The 19593-nt window shown below is 47.0% G+C and overlaps 2 protein-coding genes and 1 non-coding gene across 5 annotated transcripts; 1 reads left to right on the top strand and 2 right to left on the bottom strand.

Moving 5' to 3' along the window:
- The first annotated feature begins 103 nt into the window (after positions 1-103).
- On the top strand, positions 104-12894 carry kiaa0930 (KIAA0930 ortholog). Of its 3 annotated transcripts, none has more exons than XM_041030587.1 (11): positions 104-711; positions 825-1261; positions 6237-6385; positions 7530-7634; positions 7800-7877; positions 7976-8077; positions 8172-8312; positions 8474-8662; positions 9517-9676; positions 9956-10111; positions 10261-12894. In XM_041030587.1, the coding sequence occupies exons 2-11, from the start codon at positions 1117-1119 to the stop codon at positions 10299-10301; spliced, it is 1266 nt and encodes a 421-aa protein (XP_040886521.1). In that variant the 5' UTR covers positions 104-711; positions 825-1116; the 3' UTR covers positions 10302-12894. The 3 variants fall into 3 exon arrangements, with proteins under 3 accessions (XP_040886521.1, XP_040886520.1, XP_040886519.1); XM_041030586.1 differs by having other exon boundaries at positions 104-456; positions 597-1261; XM_041030585.1 differs by having other exon boundaries at positions 104-1261.
- On the bottom strand, positions 2244-2316 carry trnaw-cca. The gene has a single exon. It is a non-coding gene; the product is annotated as a tRNA-Trp (tRNA).
- Positions 12895-12991: 97 nt separating the features above from the next.
- Positions 12992-19407, bottom strand: nup50 (nucleoporin 50). Its single transcript, XM_041030584.1, has 8 exons — positions 19264-19407; positions 18374-18451; positions 17697-17780; positions 17330-17531; positions 15560-16234; positions 14778-14862; positions 14332-14450; positions 12992-13985 (listed from the first exon to the last, which is right to left on the bottom strand). Exons 2-8 carry the CDS (start codon positions 18440-18442, stop codon positions 13786-13788), a joined length of 1434 nt encoding a protein of 477 aa, XP_040886518.1. The 5' UTR covers positions 18443-18451; positions 19264-19407; the 3' UTR covers positions 12992-13785.
- Positions 19408-19593: the final 186 nt, after the last annotated feature.

Below are 19593 nucleotides of genomic sequence, written 5' to 3' on the forward strand. Positions count from 1 at the left end.
CAGACGGACTGAATAAAGTTATAGATTCAAAACTAAATAAATAAATATCGCCACACGATGACGTCATTCTTTGTCTTAGACAAAGGGTGCACTCGCTGAAGAAAACCGTTTCGCCGGCGGTGAGGCCTCGTCCGTGCGGGCGGTGAAACTCCGGTGTGACGCTGAGTTTCGTTTCCCAGCAGAGCCTGGGACCTGTCCGGACTCTCAGCAGCTCGGCGCCGCCGCCACCGACGTTTCATCACCGTTTTAATTTCCCTTTTATTTCACGGCTCTTTCGTCGTTACTTTAACCGACGGCAGATGAGGGTCAGCAGTCGGTTCTTTCCATGTTCCTCCTCCACCAACCGGGCGGGGACTCTCTTGTTCGTTGCTACTGCTAAGCTTCATGCTAACAGGGGTGCGTCTGATTTGTGAGCCGCTAAGCACCGGAGGTTTCAGATTCAGATCCTGTCAGTTGGTCGGTAACAGAGGAACTTTAGCACTTTTCTGTGACTACATGTCAGATTTAGAAATAAATAAACCACCGTGGCCTCTTTAATTTAAAAAGTTGAGATTCTGAAATGAACAATTCTTTATATTCTCTTTGAAAACGCTCAGGACTGAATGCGCCGTGAGTTGCTTCTGGATTTCCTCATTACCTGTCTTTCATATTCCGTGTTTGCTGTCACTGCATCCGGCTGTGAGGAAAACAGACCGGCATCAGATGAACCAGGTGACAGGACTGTCTGTAACACCGGGGTATAACACCGGGGTATAATCCGGGTCACGGTGCGCGTGAACGGTGCTCAGCTGCTCTGTCGCTTTAAAAGCCTCGTGTTGTTACAGGAAGTGTGAGGGGTGTTTCCAGCTGATCAACAGAACGAGGACCAGTGTCCCCCCCCCAGCAGCCCGAGCCGTCCGCCTCGTCCTCCGGCACCACAGCAGAGCACCCCGGTACCGACCACCGGCAGCTCTGCGCCGCCGCATCAAGGATCTCACCGGGATTTAATCAGTGGAAGAACCGGGGGGGATCCTCGGCGCTCCCCCCTCCCCGCTCCTCCGCTCCTTCTCAGTTAGCTGCCGTGAACCGGTGCCGTCGGTAGCTGTTAGCCCGGACTGTCATGATCCCAGCGCGGAGATGGCGTCCTTCCCCGGTTTGTGTAAGGCTGTCGTGCCCGCGGAGGAGGAGAACGGAGAGCGGGACGGCTCTCTGCAGCAGATGCTGAAGGCCATCGCCGACGAGAGGAACCGACTCAACGTCCGACAGGAGATCAGCGGACTGGGTGAGATGATCCGGCCGCTTTTATGTAGTGTGGGGCCTGGGAGAGAGAGAGGTGCTCCGGTATCAGTGGGGGGGGGGGGGGGGGGAGGGGGATTACCGGGCTGGAGCACCAGCGGGGTCACTCTGCGACCACTGGGTTATGTACTGACACCACTGAAGTCCAGTATCAGCTGAGACGGGCCCCTGACCCCTGATACCCTGGGCCTGGTTTGATGGAGCGGTGTCAGTTTAAATGATCAGTATTTTAATTTAAATGTATTCTTAAAACGTTGTAATGAGAGTCTGTGTCAGAGAAATAACCTGGAGCCTTTTATTTATAAACCTTTTATTATTATTATTACTCCAACATATGAATGTTATATCTTTATTATCTATCTATTACTCTCACGATTTATTAATTAACTGTTTAGAATATAAAATATTATCAAATAGTTAAAAAAAAAACAAAACGCCCCTCAGTTCCTCAAAGTTTCGGGGATGTGTTCGAACGAGTCAAACAGTCGAGGAAATTCACTTTATCTTCGTTGTCACAGGAAAATCAGCAAAGAACTAACTCTGACTGATAGCTCCAGATGCCAGAACCACATCTGGATTAACCTCCTGAGGGACCCCAGGGCAAAAATATATTGTTGGGCCCCCACTGACCCCCACTGTACAGGACAGTTTAATCATTAGAACTGAGCTGTAGAACTGAACTGATTAACAGGAAATGAATCTGAAGCTACCTGATAAAACACAGCAACAAATGAGCTCACAGGAAGTGGAGTGGCCCTGGACCAGCTGCCTGCTTTGCCCCGGTCGGTGATCCAGCCTCAAGCAGCTCAGGAGTTAAACCTGTAGACAGTGATTGTTGTTTAAATGGAAGGTGAAGTGAATCATCATCTGCCGCTTATCTGGGTCCAGATGGGGGCAGCCCGCCCAATTCACAATGCACCGAAGGTCTATGGCACCTCCACGGGTGGTGAGCCCATGGGAGGTGGTGCCACCCAGAGTGGGATTCAAACCCACGACCCTGAGAGGTGGAGTCTCATGCTCTACCAACTGAGCTAACCAGGCGGCAGGTGAAGTGTTGGTGAGAGTAATCTCAGGTAGATGTTTTCATCACATCCTTCAGCCTCAGGCTCAGAGATGTGTCCTCTGTGTCCTGCTGCTGAGCTGTGTTCGTCCCTCACTGACGGGTTTTCATGATAATTGGATCTGAAGCCTGTTTAAAGGAAGGTGGACTCTCAGGTGGAGGACGTTATTGATCAGATCTCTGGTGATCAAACAGAGCTGAAGATCCACCAGCTGATCAAAAGCTCCAGTTAAATCTCCTGCAGTGACTCTCTCTCTCTTCACTGATGCTTTGTGTGTGTGTGTGTGTGCGTGTGTGTGTGTGTGTGTGTGTGTGTGCTGATAGGATCAGATCCCTGCAGACTGTCCTGCTGCTTGTTTTTGTGGGTCGTTAGTTCTGATGGAGAAATCAATAGAGCTCTGTTCACGGCCCATGACTTCATCACAGCACATGAGCCTGTGTTTGCTGCCCAGCGACGTTTGACTGCTTTGTGTTTGTTTGCCACGAGAAAAGAAAGTAAAGGAAAGAAAGGGACGAGCCAGTGTTCCGACATTTACGGAGGAAAACAGCCCCGAGTTCTCTGGTCCCAGCTTCTTCAGTGGGAATATTTCCTGTCTCTGTTTTACATCATCATCAGCTGATTTACTTTGGGTTTTGGACAAATCAAGACATTTGAAGACGTGTTCTTGGACTACAGGAAGTTGTGATGATGGACATTTTTCACTATTTTTTTTTGACATTTTATAGACGAAGCATTTAGTCAATTAATAAATAAAAAACCAAACAATAGCACACAGGTGCTGCTGCGTCTGGCAGCTGGTTCCTCTGCTCTGACAGGAGCTGCTGTGTCTTCATTTCATTCAGAGACTGAGGTCTGTGTCCTTGGATGGTCCTTTACAGGCTGCTGAGAGTGAGTCAGGTCTGAGTCTGACAGTCAGCATCAACAGTGACTCAGGTCTTTACTCTACTGGACTCTTATTTTGGTAGTTTCCTCTGTTATTTCCATCAGTGACAATCACATGAAAGTCACCGAGGTCAGGGTGAAGCTGCGTGTTCTCATACAGAGCAGGACCCTGTTGGACCGGTGACCAGTGATTCAGGTGTAACTACCTGCTACTTCCTGTACAGTAAATACATCTGATCAGTGACTCACTCTGACAAACGCAAATTATTACAAGTCCTGCTCGGTCTCTGATTTCTGTGAGCCGAGTCACGCCTGAGTCACGAGACGAGGTGATGGAGAGATGAGTCCTGTCAGCTCGTTTCAGTCATTTTACTCTGGGTTCTGCAGCGGGTCGCTGGAGAACAGTCTACATGCACATATGTGTTTGTGTATACGACGGCAGGACCTCACAGGCAGAAGGACATCACAGCAGGAGGCCTCCCATCTGTTTACTCTGCACAGTCTGTGTGTCGGCTCACAGATAACGCTCGTGTGCTCAGACTGTAAAGGTGCGTGCTCGTGATAAAGCGGTGGGTAAGTGAAGCAGCAGTAAATCCTCCATCCTGTCGCCGCAGGACATCGAGAGTAGAGAGGAGAGTTTTACACCTTCTCACGTATCCCCACATACTTCACTGCTTTATATCTGTGCCTCTCTACGTGTCTGTGAAGCTGCTGTTGCCTTTCAGGTCAAGACTGTACATTAAAAACAGCAGTATCTGCTCCAGCTCCTCGTCTCAGGTTTCACTTCTCTGTGAGTTGTTAGCAGGATGACTTCTCCTCCAAACGTCTCACATGCTTTCATTTCAATAACTGATCAAAATCAAAAGATCAATATTTCACTAAAAATCAAAGATCAGAGAAAAGTCCAGAAACCGAAAACAGGAAGCAGAGTTACTGTGATACTTTGAGTTTGATGCTGTTCCTCTCTGAGAGTGTGGAGCTGAAGCTGCTCTGATGTGGATCAACATCTGAAGAACACACTGAGTGCTGGTGCTTGGACTCACAGTCCTCACAGACTAACTCATGAATGTGGAGTTTAAACCCTGAACCTCGGTGGCTGAGTCACACTCAGAGCTCCTCCTGATCCATCCATCCTCCCGTCCCTTCGTTCATCCCTTCATCCAGGTCACTGGAGCTCTGACAGAGCGGCACCGAGCTCCCACCGTCTATTATATAACTGTCATAAAAAATCCAGCAGCCGAACGCGGCTCGTGATATTTCTTCCCGCTGCCAGCAGAGATGGATTTTGGGCCATTCGGCTCACTTTCATCAGATGATGAGTGATAGTGCGCGGAGCTTCATAACACAGTTGATATATTTTTAAAATGAGACACGCTGCTATAAATAGAGCCGGACTTTTATCAGCGTCTCTGCGGCTGCAGCAGAACGTTCCTCACTGTGGTATAACAAACTCTGAGAGATGTGCAGGATCTTTTTTCAATGAACACCCAAAATAAAACAGCAGCAGAGAGTGGAGAGAGTCACACAGGTCAGACTGTCTGCCACCTACAGGCTCTAGTGGTCATTCACAAAGTTCTAGATGCCCTTTAGGTGGTTTTGGTGGTCACGTGGGGGACTAGAGGTGCTTTATTTGTTTTCCGTGGTCACTGAGGAGGTTCTGAGGGTCCTTCATGTGGTGCTGGTTGTTGCTGAGGAGGCTCCAGGGGTCTCAGATCTGTGGATGATTGAGAGGAACCTGCTCTTTCCTCCACCATCAGGGAATATGAATATGTTCTGGCTGCAGCTTCTGGAAGCTTCTCCTGCTCAGTTTGCCAGCAGGTCCTGTTCTCTGACTCACCTCCGTCTGAGAAGGAAATCCTTCATGCCAAGTCTGACTGGACGGAGGCCAGAGGTCGTGTCTCCTCTACGTCCAAAGCTGTGGCTGGCCGCCGGCCCGAACAGAAAGACGTTGTGTTGAGTGAAATGTGAACAGCTTCACTGCAGCACAGGGACAAGGTGTTTACACAGCTGGTTCAGTGTGAAGGGTTCATCCTCTGCAGGGCACGAAGAGAAAAAGTTCGGTTTGCAGTTTTAACAAGGTGACCTTTCACTGAAGCTGCACACAATTAAATTAAAGCTCGAGCCGATCAAAGACAACGAGGTTAATCCCCACAGCCTCACGTTAATTTAATTCATTTTGTGTCTGTGAAATTAAATGAAATGCCAACACACGATCTTCCCTCCCACTGCGTCTGCACCTCCTCCTCATTCAGCCAAAGTAAAAGCAGACCAACGTACTGACTCTGCTGATGTACGGCTGCTTTCAGTCCCAGTCCTGATGCAGACCAAAGTACTGAAACTCGACCTGAGTGACAGAAAAACAGTTGGTACTTTAATTATGAAACAACCACAGGAAGTCGGTTAGTTTTCAGAGGAGGAAGGCAGTTTATTTTGGCGGTAATAAACCACCTGCAGTGTGTCCTGTGGTCCGACTGTAATATTACAATTTATTATTCCATTATTCTGCTCTGGATTTTATTATGGCCAATAAAACAGCTCGTAAATTATTCACATTCTGCTGAGCTGCTACGCTCAGTCATTCCCAAATGCTTTTATTTTGAAAAAATGATCAAACACCAAATAATATCAGGTGATAAAACCACTCGGCTGCAGCCGATCGATACGATACTGACGTGTTTCAGATGCTGCCGACGGTGTCGACCACCTGCCCTCCGCCACCTCAGGGTGCTCTGCTACCTTTTAACCGGCCGAGACACCTGCCCCATGGCAACCGTTGCCAGGCAACCAGGCAGAGGATGACATGGCGTTAAGTTAAACTTCCTGTTAGAGCAGCAGCTTCTCTCAGAGAGAGATTTATTTATTCAGAGATGATTGATTCCACTATTCTGTGAGTTTTACATGTTTCTGTGTAGTTTGTGCTTAATTCACATTAACATCAGAATCTTCCTGAAACCAGTTTGTTTTGACCAGTTTATATATATCAGTTTTTTCAGTGTATTTTTATTTTTTTGTTTGCAGGCTGTTTTAAGGATGACCGCATTGTGTTCTGGACCTGGATGTTCTCCACATATTTCATGGAGAAGTGGGCTCCTCGACAGGACGACATGCTGTTCTACGTCCGCAGGAAGCTCTCCTACGTCAGCGCTGACAACAGCGAGGGCAAAAAGGTGATTTACAGATCTCTGCTCTTTCACGCCTCCTCCAGTTAAACAGACGTTGCTCATCTTTAAGGTATACGATCAAGGTCTACGAGAGATAAACAGAGAGAGTCTGAACAGGAAGTGAAACACACATGATTCAGACTGTAACAGTTCAGACGCTGAGGGCGAAGGTTTCGGACGTAGACTTTCTGTTGGTCTGTGTTTGATGGAGCTCTGCCGGGGCTCCTCCTCCCTCCTCTCCTCTTTGTAATTACATTTTCTCAGCAGCACTCGTCTGCACAGGCTCTCTGTCTGCCTTTTGTAGTTTGTCCCACACCCCCCTCTGTCCCTGGTAGCCATGGTTACACATTATTGTTCCGTGTCCAGGTTAACAGCCCCGGCAGTCAGGACGCTGGCTGTGTGTCGTCGTGCTGTTGTGTAGTGTTTCCATCAGATGTGTGTGGAGCGATGAGGAAACAGATTTCCACACAGAGGAGGGAAACGAGATCATTTCCTGGAAACTTTCCTAAAGATTAGCTGCGGGTGTGTTTCCAAGAAGAGACCAGAAAACTTATTTGATCAGTTATCAGGGAAACAGTGAACGCGTTGGGAGCTGCAGGTACTGAAGCAGCATACACCAGCCCAGTCTCCGACAACGCTCAGGATTCATCAAAGAGTCACTTCATGTGTTTGCTTCTCGTGATAATCTGTGATTTCTTCTTCTCTTATGAAAACTGTGTCAGCGCTGAGTCAGCCGTGCGTGGGCAGAATGGAGAACAGTGTCCTGACGAGCAGAGCAGGAAGTGCAGCGCTGCCTCTGAGCGTGAGGACGTAGGATCAGTGTTGATCTTTTATTGTTTCTCATATCGATCGGTTTCGTCAGTGAAGGGGCATTTCCCGTCACGCGTGTTCACTTTTCACAGTGTAACCACGGCAACCGGCCCTGTGCTCTGGATGATATGAATCCTGACGCGCGGAGAGCTCGTATGTCCCTGCAGACCGGTCCACGTGAACGTTCATCGGGTCTGGATGAGTCATAAAGGACGGCCACACACTTGTCTGATAATTGTTGAGCGGACTGTGTCTCTCTGCTGCGGGGGATGCCTCAGTCCTCGATCCCGGACAGGGATCCCGGTTCTGGTTCTGATGCAGATTGTGGACTGTGTTTCAGGTGGAAGTGGAGGTTTACAGGAGGGATTCCAAGAAGCTGCCAGGCCTCGGTGACCCCGACATCGACTGGGAGGAGAGCGTCTACCTGAACCTCATCCTGCAGAAGGTGATGATGATGATGAAGAATGGTTCCCGTCAGGGCTGCACACACATCACTCTGCTTTATTCAAACAGTCGGTGTCTCAGACACAGGAACGAGATTTTGGAGTAAATGTAGGAAACAGCCTGATGTTTTACACACTGATCACCTGAGACCTCTTCTGTCCTCCAGCTGGACTACGTGGTGACGTGCGCCGTCTGCACGCGCTCAGACGCAGGAGATATCCACATCCACAAGAAGAAGTGTCAGGTAAGGAACCACACGGCCCCTCAGCCCAAACCCCAGCCTGGTCCAGGCGGAGCTTAGCCCAGTGTTTGACCCTGACTCGCTTCGTCTTCCTCTCACAGGAAGTGTTTGCGTCTCCCAGTAAACACGCCATGGACAGCAAAGGAGAGGAGTCCAAGATGAGCTACCCGAACATCTTCTTCATGATCGACAACTTTGAGGAGGTAACAGAATCAGACTGAATCCCTCTGCTGTTTGCTGAAACGATTCACACGGTGAAGGTTTGTATTGATTGTGTTGGATTGTGTGTCTGTGCAGGTGTTCAGTGACATGACGGTGGGCGAGGGGGAGATGGTTTGTGTGGAGCTGGTGGCGAGCGACAAGAGCAACACCTTCCAGGGCGTCATCTTCCAGGGCTCCATCCGCTACGAGGCCCTCAAGAAGGTCTACGACAACAGGGTGAGACAGAAACCTGCACCTGTCCAGGCTCCACCTGTAAACCTGTGTCCACTTTAAGCTAAACAATGTTAGCATGTTAGCACGTGAACGTTCAGGCATGCCAAGGTGAACTCCATTCCACTAAAATGCTGATGCAGGACGTCTGAACATGTCTCCTGTAGGTGAGTGTTGCAGCTAAGATGGCCCAGCGCATGTCTTTCGGCTTCTACAAGTACAACAACATGGAGTTTGTGAGGATGAAGGGTCCGCAGGGCAAAGGTCACGCAGAGATGGCCGTCAGCAGGGTCCCGACAGGGGACACCTCCCCCTGTGGCACCGAGGAGGACCAGGTGTCCCCCATGCACGAGAGGGTGAGGACAAATAAAGCTGGTGTTTTTATGATAAAGCAGCTCAACTCTTCGTATGACGTAAACATGATCTGCGTGTTTTAATGGTTTGTCTCAGGCAGCGTTATAAAGTTTTCTTCCAAATCCTCCCCTGAATTCACAAACAGGAAGTCCACGCTTCCCGCTCGGTAGTTTCCGAGGCGGTGGGGGCGAAGCTAAGAAGAGAACTGGCAAAGACTTTGGTCTCACTTCCTCCTGTCTGTGGTTTTCTGTGAGTCGACCGTGAGCAGCACAAAGACTCACACAGATGAAATCAGGTCATGATCAATAATAAATGCTGCTGGACTGGATGATGCATCATTTAACAGTCTGTGGTCCTGATGCGTCTGACGGAGCCTCAGAGTTCAGGAGGAAACGACGCTCTGACTGTTGGTCTGAGGTTAGAAGAACCTGGTTCTTCTCTGGGTGGAGCAGAGACCAGAACCAGAACCAGAACCAGAACCACACAGTGATTCTTTTAACCCGTTTAATGTTGTTGTTGAAAAGTCATGAGGGAGGAGCAGTGATGTCTCATCCTGCGTTTTCTGAACCAGAGTTATCGTCATGACAACATCAGATCAGAGGCGAAGGATTTAAAAGGAGATCAGTGTGAAATCAGGTCACACATTTCCTCCGATCCACAGTTAATTTCCCGTCTCAGCCTGTGAAGAGTCCTGAGATAATTGTTGAATATTTTTAACATATAAGAATAACAGACTTTTTTTATGTTTCCTAATGAACAAATGAATAAATCTGTGCTGAATAAGATCAGTTGATTGTGAATGTGATTTCCTGTGTATGTGTGTTGGAGGCTGACTGTCAGTCCTGGTTTTCTCTAGGTGACGTCCTTCAGCACTCCTCCGACCCCGGAGAGGAACCGTCCCTCCTTCTTCTCCCCGTCTCTCAGACGGAAGGTGCCCCGAAACCGAATCGCTGAGATGAAGAAATCTCACTCGGCCAACGACAGCGAGGAATTCTTCAGGGAGGAGGAAGACGAAGGTGAGAACCTCCAAACTGGTCAGACTGGTCTCACTGCATTATTACACAGACCAACCATCATCAGTGCGGTCGGTGCTGTGATGAAACCGACGCCTGTAAATTCACTGCGTTTCCTACTGACACTTCAGTGGGTTCGTTTTTGGTTATAACTGCAGTGCTTTTATTTTATTAATAGAAAATATAATCACATTGATTATTATGGATCTTTACAGGTTAAGATGGTGAATCTGTTTTCAAAGCTGTTTGTTTTGTTTGTTGTTTTGTTTGTTTGTGTTTCAGATCTTCACACCACCACCAACCTTCGCTCTCGCTCTCTGTCGGGGACCGGCCGCTCTCTGGTCGGCTCCTGGCTCAAACTGAACCGGACGGAGGACTACTTCCTGCTGTACTCACACCTGACCTACGTCACCCTGCCACTGCACCGCATCACCACAGGTAAGAGGTCAACACACACACGAATCGAGCCTGGACTTCCTGCAGAGACTGTGAGTTAGTCTTCTTCCAGAAGTTTCCTTGGTTCAGCCTCTGTGTGTTCGTGGCTCCGCGGTTTAACCCTGAGCTGTGTGTGCGGGTTTTTGTGTCAGACATCCTGGAGGTGAGGCAGAAGCCCATCCTGATGACATAGCAGGGCTGGACCCCGCCTCAGAGCATCACTACCAAGTGCCTCCTGCATCAGGCCACTGAGACGAACAGCAGCGCCCCCCGGTGTCCAGGCTGAGACCGACAACCAAACACCTGCTTCAGCTGGAGGCGGTCGGAGGAGACGACGAGACACAAACAAACAAACCAGCCATTCAAGAAGTGCCTCCTCTTCTTCTTTTCAGTTCTTGCTGTGTCTAAAGTTGTCTCCACGGAAACGGGCTCAGCGTCAGGATCACATGACCTCAGTGTGAGAAGGCATTGGCTGAACTCTGACCAGGCAGGAAGTGAGGAGTGTGTGTTGTTCTTGTAAATATCCTGCTGCTTCACTCACTGACACGCCTCGGCTAAAGGTTCTGCTCTTACTGACACCTGCTCCTGTCGGACGCGTCGTGGACCTGCTGGGGACGCGAGGGGACGCAGGGGACGCGAGGTGAACAGGATTCTGCCTCTGACTCGTTTGTGTGAGAAGTTCCTGCAGAAAAGGTCAGAGCCTTCAGCTCACTCACATTCCTCAAAGAAAAGGGATCCTCGCTCACTCACAGCTTATCTTCTGTGTTTAACTTACACATATTCTTATTCATTTGGTCTCTGAAAGGTCAGATTTATTAACGAGCGATCTTCACAACGTCAATGTTGATTCGTTTGTCAGAAGGATTAACACATGTAAGAACCTGGAACCAGCAACTATTTGGTATTTTTACTTTATTAGGACAAAAACCAACAGAGGAGCCTGAGTCCAGTTCAGTTCTGGTTCCCTGAGCAGCTCCGTCTGAACCCACAGACACAACATCTGCATTTTAACAGTCCAGCTGTGTGATGGTTCGTACTGTAGTTCACTTCTGTGGCTTTTCACCACCAACTTAAAAAAAACACACAAAAAAACAAAACACAAACATCACAGAAACCCAGCTTTGACTTTTTACTGCTTTAGTTTAAAAACTGCGACTCAACTGGAAGTGACTTGAAAAACTACTGAAGTAAAAACGGTGAAGATGATTTTAAAGGGAAACTGGAATAAAAAGCCCAAAACTGTTTGTATTTGAAAGGGGACATTACAGGAGGAGGTGGACGGATGTTTGGGATCCACGTGTGGACAGAGGACACAGATGTGACGGTTCTTCAGCTGGTTGATGTTTGACTCCTCTGGTTTCTCTCCCTCTGTGCTCCTGAAGCCTTAAACTCTGACTGTATGTAACTTTGTTTTTTCTTTCTCTTCACTTCGTTTTCATTGGAACGAACCTGAAAATGTTTTATCATCAGAGAACAACACGTCCAAACACCCGAACACCACAATCTTCCTGCCGAGTCGGTGCTGCAGCCGAGGATCGATACCGATCTGTTTCCAATCGATCATCTGTAAAACGTCAGAATGCAGAAGCCAGCCAGTGTGTTCAGATGAGCTCTGATCAATTCATCAGCAAAGTGTTGTTTTCTTCTTTAGATAATGAATTTAGTGATTAGTTTTTAAAATGAGTGGATTAATCAAGTTGTTTGGTTTAGTGTTAGGGGGACAGGGGGGCAAAGGGACAGACAGGGACAGAGGGACAGACAGGGACAGAGGGACAGAGGGACGGGCAGAGGGATGATGTGTTTTCTAACATTTTGAACAACAATGGAAGAACTGAGATCACTATATTCACTGTGATAAAAAAAATTACAGAAAAAAATTATTACAAACTTAATTTTTAAAAAATTCTTTCTCTAATCTAAATGTTTAGAGGAGAAATTTTTTTTACAAGAATCATTACAGGAAGTCAATTTATTCAAATGTCCTGAAGCTAAAGTCACAGATGTACACATGTTACATTTGGAGCATGTGACACAAATATTGATTATTAGATGATTCGGCTGAAGGTTGCGATTGGTTGGAAATCGGTGATTCACTGATCTGCTGTGAAGATTTTGGTTTCTCATTGTTCAGCGTTAAAAATCATCGACATCTGAGGAGGATCGTTGATCTGATTGGAAACAGGAGGAGTTCAGACACAAGCCGACGTGTGCCAGCTGCCGTTGTACTTATTGATCAGAAATGATCGGTGACTGACTTGCACTCAGAGACGAAGCCATCCTCGATCAAAGTCCAGTGTTTTTCTCCGTGTCGTGTTTAAGCAGTGAAATTTTCCACAGCACTTTTCTTTGTTTGGGTTCAGACGAGCCGACGCTGCTCGTCTCTTCAGTGTTATTGATGATGATGTAGTTTATAGTTTCTCCAGCTGAATGTATCCACGCTGATCAATAGCAAAGATGCTTTAACTGAACGTTTGATATGAGCAAAATGACAGTTTGCACTGTAAAACGCTTTTAGATCCTTTTTGAAAGTTTGTTAAAAACCTTTTTGTTCTTCACACTTTATCGCTCTCATCATGGCTTTTGTACACACACACTGTTAATGTGCATGTTATCAGTCCATTCTTCTGTTGCTCAGTCTCCAAACTCTGTGTACATTTTCCTCTATTTATTTGTTGAAATACACATTAGCAGAAAAACTGACGCTTCCCGGGTTTTTACTGATTCTCCATCACCGTCATCGGACTCCACTCTGATGATAATTTCCTGTCTGCTTTTGTTAAAGCTCCTAAAACTGCTCCTCAGTTTACAAACACTGAGCTGAGAGACGTTTTGGGATTTCAGGGACATTAGAACATGGAGCCAAAAACAACGGAAAAGCAGCAGCCGAGTTGGTTTCCTTTTATTCCCCAATAAATGTCTTTACAAATGTTCTCAGACGGTGACAGCATGCCTCATCTCGAAGGCCGAACCGAAGGCCACACAAAGGACACTTGGAAAACAACAGAGTCCATGTTTACAGAAAAATAAAGGAGCTGGTCTGTTTGACACTTCCACCGTTTCAGAAGCTCTTCAGGGGAAACATTCACACAAGGTTCAATCAGTGAGTACAAATCCTGCCGACACAATAAATAGTTTCCAGAGCAAAAAAAAACCCAAACACTCAGCAGACACTCAGCTCTAAATCCTCGACACGTTCATTAAAAAATTAACTGTTACTGTAAGTATTTAATTTGTAAAACCAAATCGACTGGACCTTCTTTATTTGGAGCTTTCCCCAAAGACTCAGTGGTAAGGATCGCAGATGTCGCACAATAATCATCATAATTCTTCTGGATTCACACGTTCAGTCATTCTGAGCAAATTAAAACAGTAGAAATTAAACACTGATCAGATCCATCGTTCTGTTTCTCAGCAGCAGCGTCGAATCGGGAGGAATGTGACCGAGTCGAGGAGCGACGACCACCTGCTTCTGATACTTATGATTTAAAAGAACCGAAAATATTTCACAGTATGACGAACTATTTATTGTGACCAAACAGCTGATCTACCGGGATGATTAAGTACAAATAGGTGTGTGTGTGCGTGTGTGTGTGTGTGTGTGAGAAACCGGGGTGAGGAGGTCGGTGAGTCTGGAGGGTCTGAGGATGACCAGATGAAGTCTGCTAAGAGCTCAGGGTTCAGCCCTTCTTCTCTTCCAGAGTCTTGTGGAGCTCGTCGGCGTCCTCAGCGGTCTTGACCCGGAGGAGAAGGGGGACGGGGCTGCTGGGGTTTTTGTCATCGATGGACGGGTTCGGGACGCAAACCACCATCACGTTGTTCTTACCGACCCGGGAGCACGGCATGGATGACTGCACGATGATGTTGAGCAGGATGTTTCCTGACAGACGACAGACAAAGGTCAGTAACCGACAGATCCACCACGTTTTTCAGCAAATGATGAAAAACAAACAATTTTCACAACTTCTTTGACTGAAATCTGTAATTCCTCTGATTCACCAGCAGGTGGAGCCGTTTGCTCAGTTGTCTCCAACAGCCTGTGTAACACCCTGGTGCATATTTTAATTATTTACCACTCTGAGGTTTGGGATAAATAACGATGCGACCACATGTTCTACAGTTCAAGGACAATTCATCCTCTAGCTGCATCGACTAAAATCTTTCTCAAACTTTTTTTCAGTTCTCAAACCAGCAGCTCCTTAACTTTTAGTTTAATTTTTTTTTACCCAGATTGGTGTCGGCACGAATGATCATCTGTGTTTTTCCCTCTGCCGTTTCTTTGAGGTGCAGAGTTCCCACTCCTTTCTCTTTGAACTCTGAGTCCTTCTTGTAGAACATTTTACACCTGAAGGAAACAAAAACAGACACACTCCATGTTAACAGATATAACCACACGAAGACCAACGTTCTGCATCACAATTACTGACAATATTTTCATGTTCATGTATCTATGAAGTGAAATGGCAGAAGAAACATAGGTACAAGCCATTTCTATAATAATGTGGTCAATTAAGAGTTTGTCATAAGAGCAAATAAAACACTGTAAATTAACAAAATGCTGTTACTGACCACACTACTTTAAAAGTTAGTTGTGTTTTAAAGCTGTTAGTTTACTGTGTTTACTGTGCACAGGCTCCTGGTCAGAGCAGCTGACGGCTGAAAACAGACTTACTTCTTTGAGTAGAAAGCATCTTCCTCTTTCACCTCCTTGACCTCCGGTTTGGGCGGCTCCTCCGACTCTTCGTCTCCGTTCTCATCTACAAAAACAAACGATAACGTTTCATGAAGCTTCGGTTCACGTTTTTCATCCTGTGGCATCGACTCTGTCTGACGTCAGAGGGAAGCTCACAGAGAAAAGTCTGAATTTACAAACAGGAAAGCTGAGACCTCTGAGGCGGATCGACCATCTATGATCGATCCATCTACAGAAAATAAACTTTCCTGACAGTCGATTCATCGTCCCAAAATTCCCTCTAACTTCTGAAATGTAAATACTGTTGTTCTTAAACTTCTGTGACGCTGAACTAATTTTGTTTTTCTTTCTTGTATGAAACTGAATCCTCAGGTTCTGTTCTGATGGTTGGACGTGGCCTTTGACTCCGTCCAGCATCGACAGTTCATCAGAGCAGCAACAAGCCGTTATTTTATCATTCCATCTACAGAATGTCAAAAAGCAGAGCTCGTTTACTGTGTGAGACAAACAGAAGAAGCAAATGCTCATTTCTGAGAAGGTGGAATAAACATCTGGCATTTTTCAAATAAAACATTTTTTTGATTGCATTTTCATTACTGCTCTAAATTTATCTTTTAACTGATGAAAAGAATCACAGTTAGCTGCAGCCCTCATTAGAAGCTCGTGCTTCCTGTGATACTGGCTGAAGAAGAAGAGTCTTTTATAAATTAAAGTCTCTCTGCTTCCTCTGTACATTTAAGGACACTGTCCTGACGGTGTACCTGCAGGCTGAGAGTCCTCAGCTTTTGTCCCACTGAAGGACAGAGGAGCAGCAGATCCAGCAGCTCCGAACAGGGAGGTCTGACTGGAGGAGGCGCTGGAGGAGGAGAAGGAGAAGCTGGGGGTCGTCGTTTTGGACCCCAAGGAGCCGAGGACCGAGCTGTCTACCTTCTGACCAAAGTTAAAAGTGACGCCTGTGGGAATCGGAGCAGCGGTGGAGGTTTTGTCCCGAGTCGAGTCTTCTGTCGTTTTTTTACCAAAGGAGAACAAAGCAGCGACTGGAGCTGGAGCCGCCGGGCTGCTGGAGGAGGAAGATGAAGCAGGAGGAGGAGGGGTGGCTGTGGTTGTCAGCGTCCCTCCCTGCTTCTTCTCATCCGAGCCTCCGTCAGCCAGAGCAGCAGATCCGGCCCCGTACTGTCGCTCGATGCTGGCCAGGTGTCGCTCATAATCCCTGAAGATGGGGTTGAGATCACACAGAGGGTTGTCGTTCACGTGTTTGGTGATCCAGTCCCGCACAGAGCAGTTGAGCGCGGTGAGCTGCCGGCTGTACTCCTTGCTGCTGCTGACACTGCTGCTGCTGCTGGAGCTTTGAGTCGGGCTCGGGGAGGAGCCATTGGTCTGCTTGGCAGTGATGTCACTGGTGGGTTTGGTGGAGGTGGGGCCGTTGAATGTTAGACCTGAGACGGAGGGAGAAATGTTACAGCTGGATGAGGCTGAGAGGAAGAGAAACGAGGAGTCTGAGAGGCCCGCCCTCCCCTCCATCCCCCCCACCCACCCACCCACCCACCCACCCCTCCATTGTCCCCACCCACCCCTCCATTCCCCCCATCCCCCTCCATTCCCCCCATCCCCCCCCCATTCTGCCCTGCGGCAACACAACAAGATGAAATGAAAGAGCAGCCACACACAGACACACACAGCCTCACTGATTCAGCTCCATTAGACTCTGATTCCAAACCAAGACCCTCAACAATGGAGCAGATTTTCAACTCCATTACATGTCAACAGTCGACTGAAACCAGGCAGCAGACAGTCACTGAGGATGATGATGATGATGATGATGATGATGGAATAAGAGCACATGACCCTCTATGGAAGGTCAGTGGAGAATATTAAAATCATCTAAATCAGGTCACGATCCAGCTTAAAACAAACAAAATCACATCAAACAACACAAGCAACAGAAGCTCTGCGATGTTAGTAAGAACAATAAGAACACTGCAGCATGCTGGGAAGCCGACACCAGCAAACCTGCTTCTGTTCTCATTTCATTTAGTCATTTTCTGTAATTGTGTAAATCATTGGCAGAGTACGTCATAGAATCAGTGACATTAATAACCAATAGAACTAAATTGCAATAAAATATAAATAAATGAATCAACATCAACACACAGAAGCTCAATCACTTAAAACAGCAAAATCTTTAGAAAACAAATTCAGAAGAAATCCTCGTGATCTACTGGTTAAAACGTGTCCCACGTTACTTCAACAGCTCCTGTTTAATGCAAGTGGGCTCCTTTGTTTCCGACCCCGAAACACAAACGCAAAGCCTGCACAGCCAAACTGCAGCACTAACAGCCAGACTCACACACAGTAAGGCTCTGCAGCTGCTGCTGCCTGACCTTTCACTCATCACCTCTGTGCAGCAGAACATGTTGATCTGTTGTGTGATGTTTATTTTTTTCAGAACCACAGAGCCACAACGAGCCTGTGTCAGATTTATTTAGGATTCAGTGCTAAAATCAAATGTGGATATAACGGTTTCCTCTCACCTGGTGAAGCAGTGGATGTAGCAGGAGATGAGAAACCTCCAAATGACGGAGTGATGCTGTTTCCATTGGTCAGACCGCCGAGGCCTTTGAAGCCTCCACCGTTCCCAAAACCAGAAAACACAGTTGAGGCCGAGCCTCCGCTCGCTGCTGACGTGGTCAAAGAAAACCCTTTAAAACCTTTGAAAGCTCCTCCACTTTCCCCCTGAAACAAAGGAAAACATTCATAAATCTGACAGAACTGAACCGAGAGTTTCAGACTACAAATTATTCTAAGAATCAAAGAATGAAAACACAAAGTAGATATAAGAATCTGTACATTTTTGCTAAACATTTCAGTCACTCGATGTAAAAATCTGTGGGGTTTTACCTCTGCTCCTACATTGCGGCGTTTGGCCTTCTTAATCGCTCGGTTCTTCAACACATCTTCACTTGCAACTGAAAAAGTCCCAGCCTGATGGAGGACAACATTATCTGGTTTACTTTTACAGGTTAATGCATCACTGCAACGTATGTATAAAGTCTGCTGTCTGCAGGCAGAGACTTTCCAACTCAGAGTTGGGATTTACGAAATGCACAGTCAGACTAAGATACGGCTCGGTCGCTGTGCGTGACCACATATCAGCAGCTGTGGCATAATACTCCACATCTTTCAGCTCTGTTAGCACTTTTTCTTTCCACTCACACGGACAGCTGTGGGATGGAAACCTGGCTGAAGCAGTAGTGTGTTATGGCAGCCGTTATCTCCCGGTGTCTTCGGCTGCTCTTATCATCCGGATAAACGCATTTGACTAATGAAGCAGCAGGTGGAGCAGGTGATACTGATTGCGTTAGCCTGACCTGTGCACGAGCAGCACGCCGCTTCTGATCGGTGAGCTCGGCAGGTAGGGAGACAGCATGTATGTGCAAAATAGTGGACACAGCAGATCCTGGGTCAGTCAGGAGCACTGCAAAAACCCGCAGCTTTGCCGATCACATGATCGTGTTGTCTGAAATCGCAGTTTCCATCAGAAAACCATAAATCTATCAGCCCTATTTGGGACTCACCTCCTCTCCCTCCTCCTCCTGATCCCAGTTCCTGTCCGTTAGCTCTTTATCCGCGATCCTCTTCGCCATCCCACCTCTCTGTAACACAAAAAATAAAACAAAAATAATATATTATTCATTAAATCATATGTATGAATCTTAGCAGATCAGCTCAAGCAACTACCTTCAGTACTACCTGTTCCATTATAACAGATAGTATATGGTAGACAGACAGATGGATATGAATGGGAAAGTTCAACACATCATGAAACAGTCTGTAATGAGAGACTGAACTATGATCTGGATCATACGTAATACGTATTAATATACTGCTCTGTGATCCTGCCCAGTAACTGCCGTTCGTTATCATGTACATTATTATTGTAAATAATATCGCTGTAAGAAATAATCTTCACAGCAGTTAGCCTCAGGGTCAGTGTGGAACACAAATCCGTGTCTTTAAAAACATCTCCATCAGTCCATTAACGCGCTGATCTGAGAATTAAACCCCAGATTTCTGTTTTCAGTCAGCTCCACAGTCAAACACTACAAAAACCTGAGCAAACATGAAGTTAAGCAAGTTATTTAGCCTCACTGAGTTAGCTCCTCTTCCCGGCTAACAGATGATTTAACCGTAAAGGTCCAGGTCAGATTAACAGCTAACCGGGTGAAATGGTTAGCTTTAACTGTGCAGAGATTGGAAACCTTGTTAATAAGCTCACTGGGTGTCTAACGTCCATGTTCGAGCTGTTGACCGATGAGCTAACAGCAGGCGTTAAGGCTAAGCGGGCCCACGTTCAACAGGACGTTAGCCGTTAGCCGCCAGCTTCTAGCGGCTAACGTCATGTTAAACACCTCCTCCGCGCTAATATTAGCTCCTCACACAGCCAAGCTTCTTAAATCTAACGCACCTTTTCCGGAATGTAAGTCCTGACTGATTCTGTGGCCGCTCCAGGTGACGCCGACCGCTTCAAATGTGAGCTAAACACCTCCACAGACACAAAAACGTAAAACGATGTGTTTTGAACGAGCCTCTCTCACGCCGCCATTTTACACAGCGGAACATCCGCATGGGTTCGCGCGTTCCACCTTTTTGCACATGCGCGGCAGACGGAGAGTGCCCTGTACTATGGGAGTTGTAGTCCAAAACAACTAGCTTTTTCACAGCTCAGTAGTTGTATGTCACAGCGGTTACAGACCTGAAAAATGAGGAAGCTCATTGTCCTGCTGCAGCATGAGTC

This window comes from Toxotes jaculatrix, chromosome 22 (genome assembly GCF_017976425.1).
Source record: "Toxotes jaculatrix isolate fToxJac2 chromosome 22, fToxJac2.pri, whole genome shotgun sequence".
Classification (NCBI taxonomy): Eukaryota; Metazoa; Chordata; class Actinopteri; family Toxotidae; genus Toxotes; species Toxotes jaculatrix.

Coding starts and splice junctions, on each gene's coding strand:
- kiaa0930 (XM_041030585.1), top strand. CDS start 1,117: ATGGCGTCCTTCCCCGGTTTGTGTAAGGCTGTCGTGCCCGCGGAGGAG. Junction 6,386..7,529: donor ACAACAGCGAGGGCAAAAAG/GTGATTTACAGA, acceptor ACTGTGTTTCAG/GTGGAAGTGGAGGTTTACAG. Junction 7,878..7,975: donor TCCACAAGAAGAAGTGTCAG/GTAAGGAACCAC, acceptor TTCCTCTCACAG/GAAGTGTTTGCGTCTCCCAG.
- nup50 (XM_041030584.1), bottom strand. CDS start 18,442: ATGGCGAAGAGGATCGCGGATAAAGAGCTAACGGACAGGAACTGGGAT. Junction 17,532..17,696: donor GCCGCAATGTAGGAGCAGAG/GTAAAACCCCAC, acceptor CCTTTGTTTCAG/GGGGAAAGTGGAGGAGCTTT. Junction 14,451..14,777: donor GATGCTTTCTACTCAAAGAA/GTAAGTCTGTTT, acceptor TGTTTCCTTCAG/GTGTAAAATGTTCTACAAGA.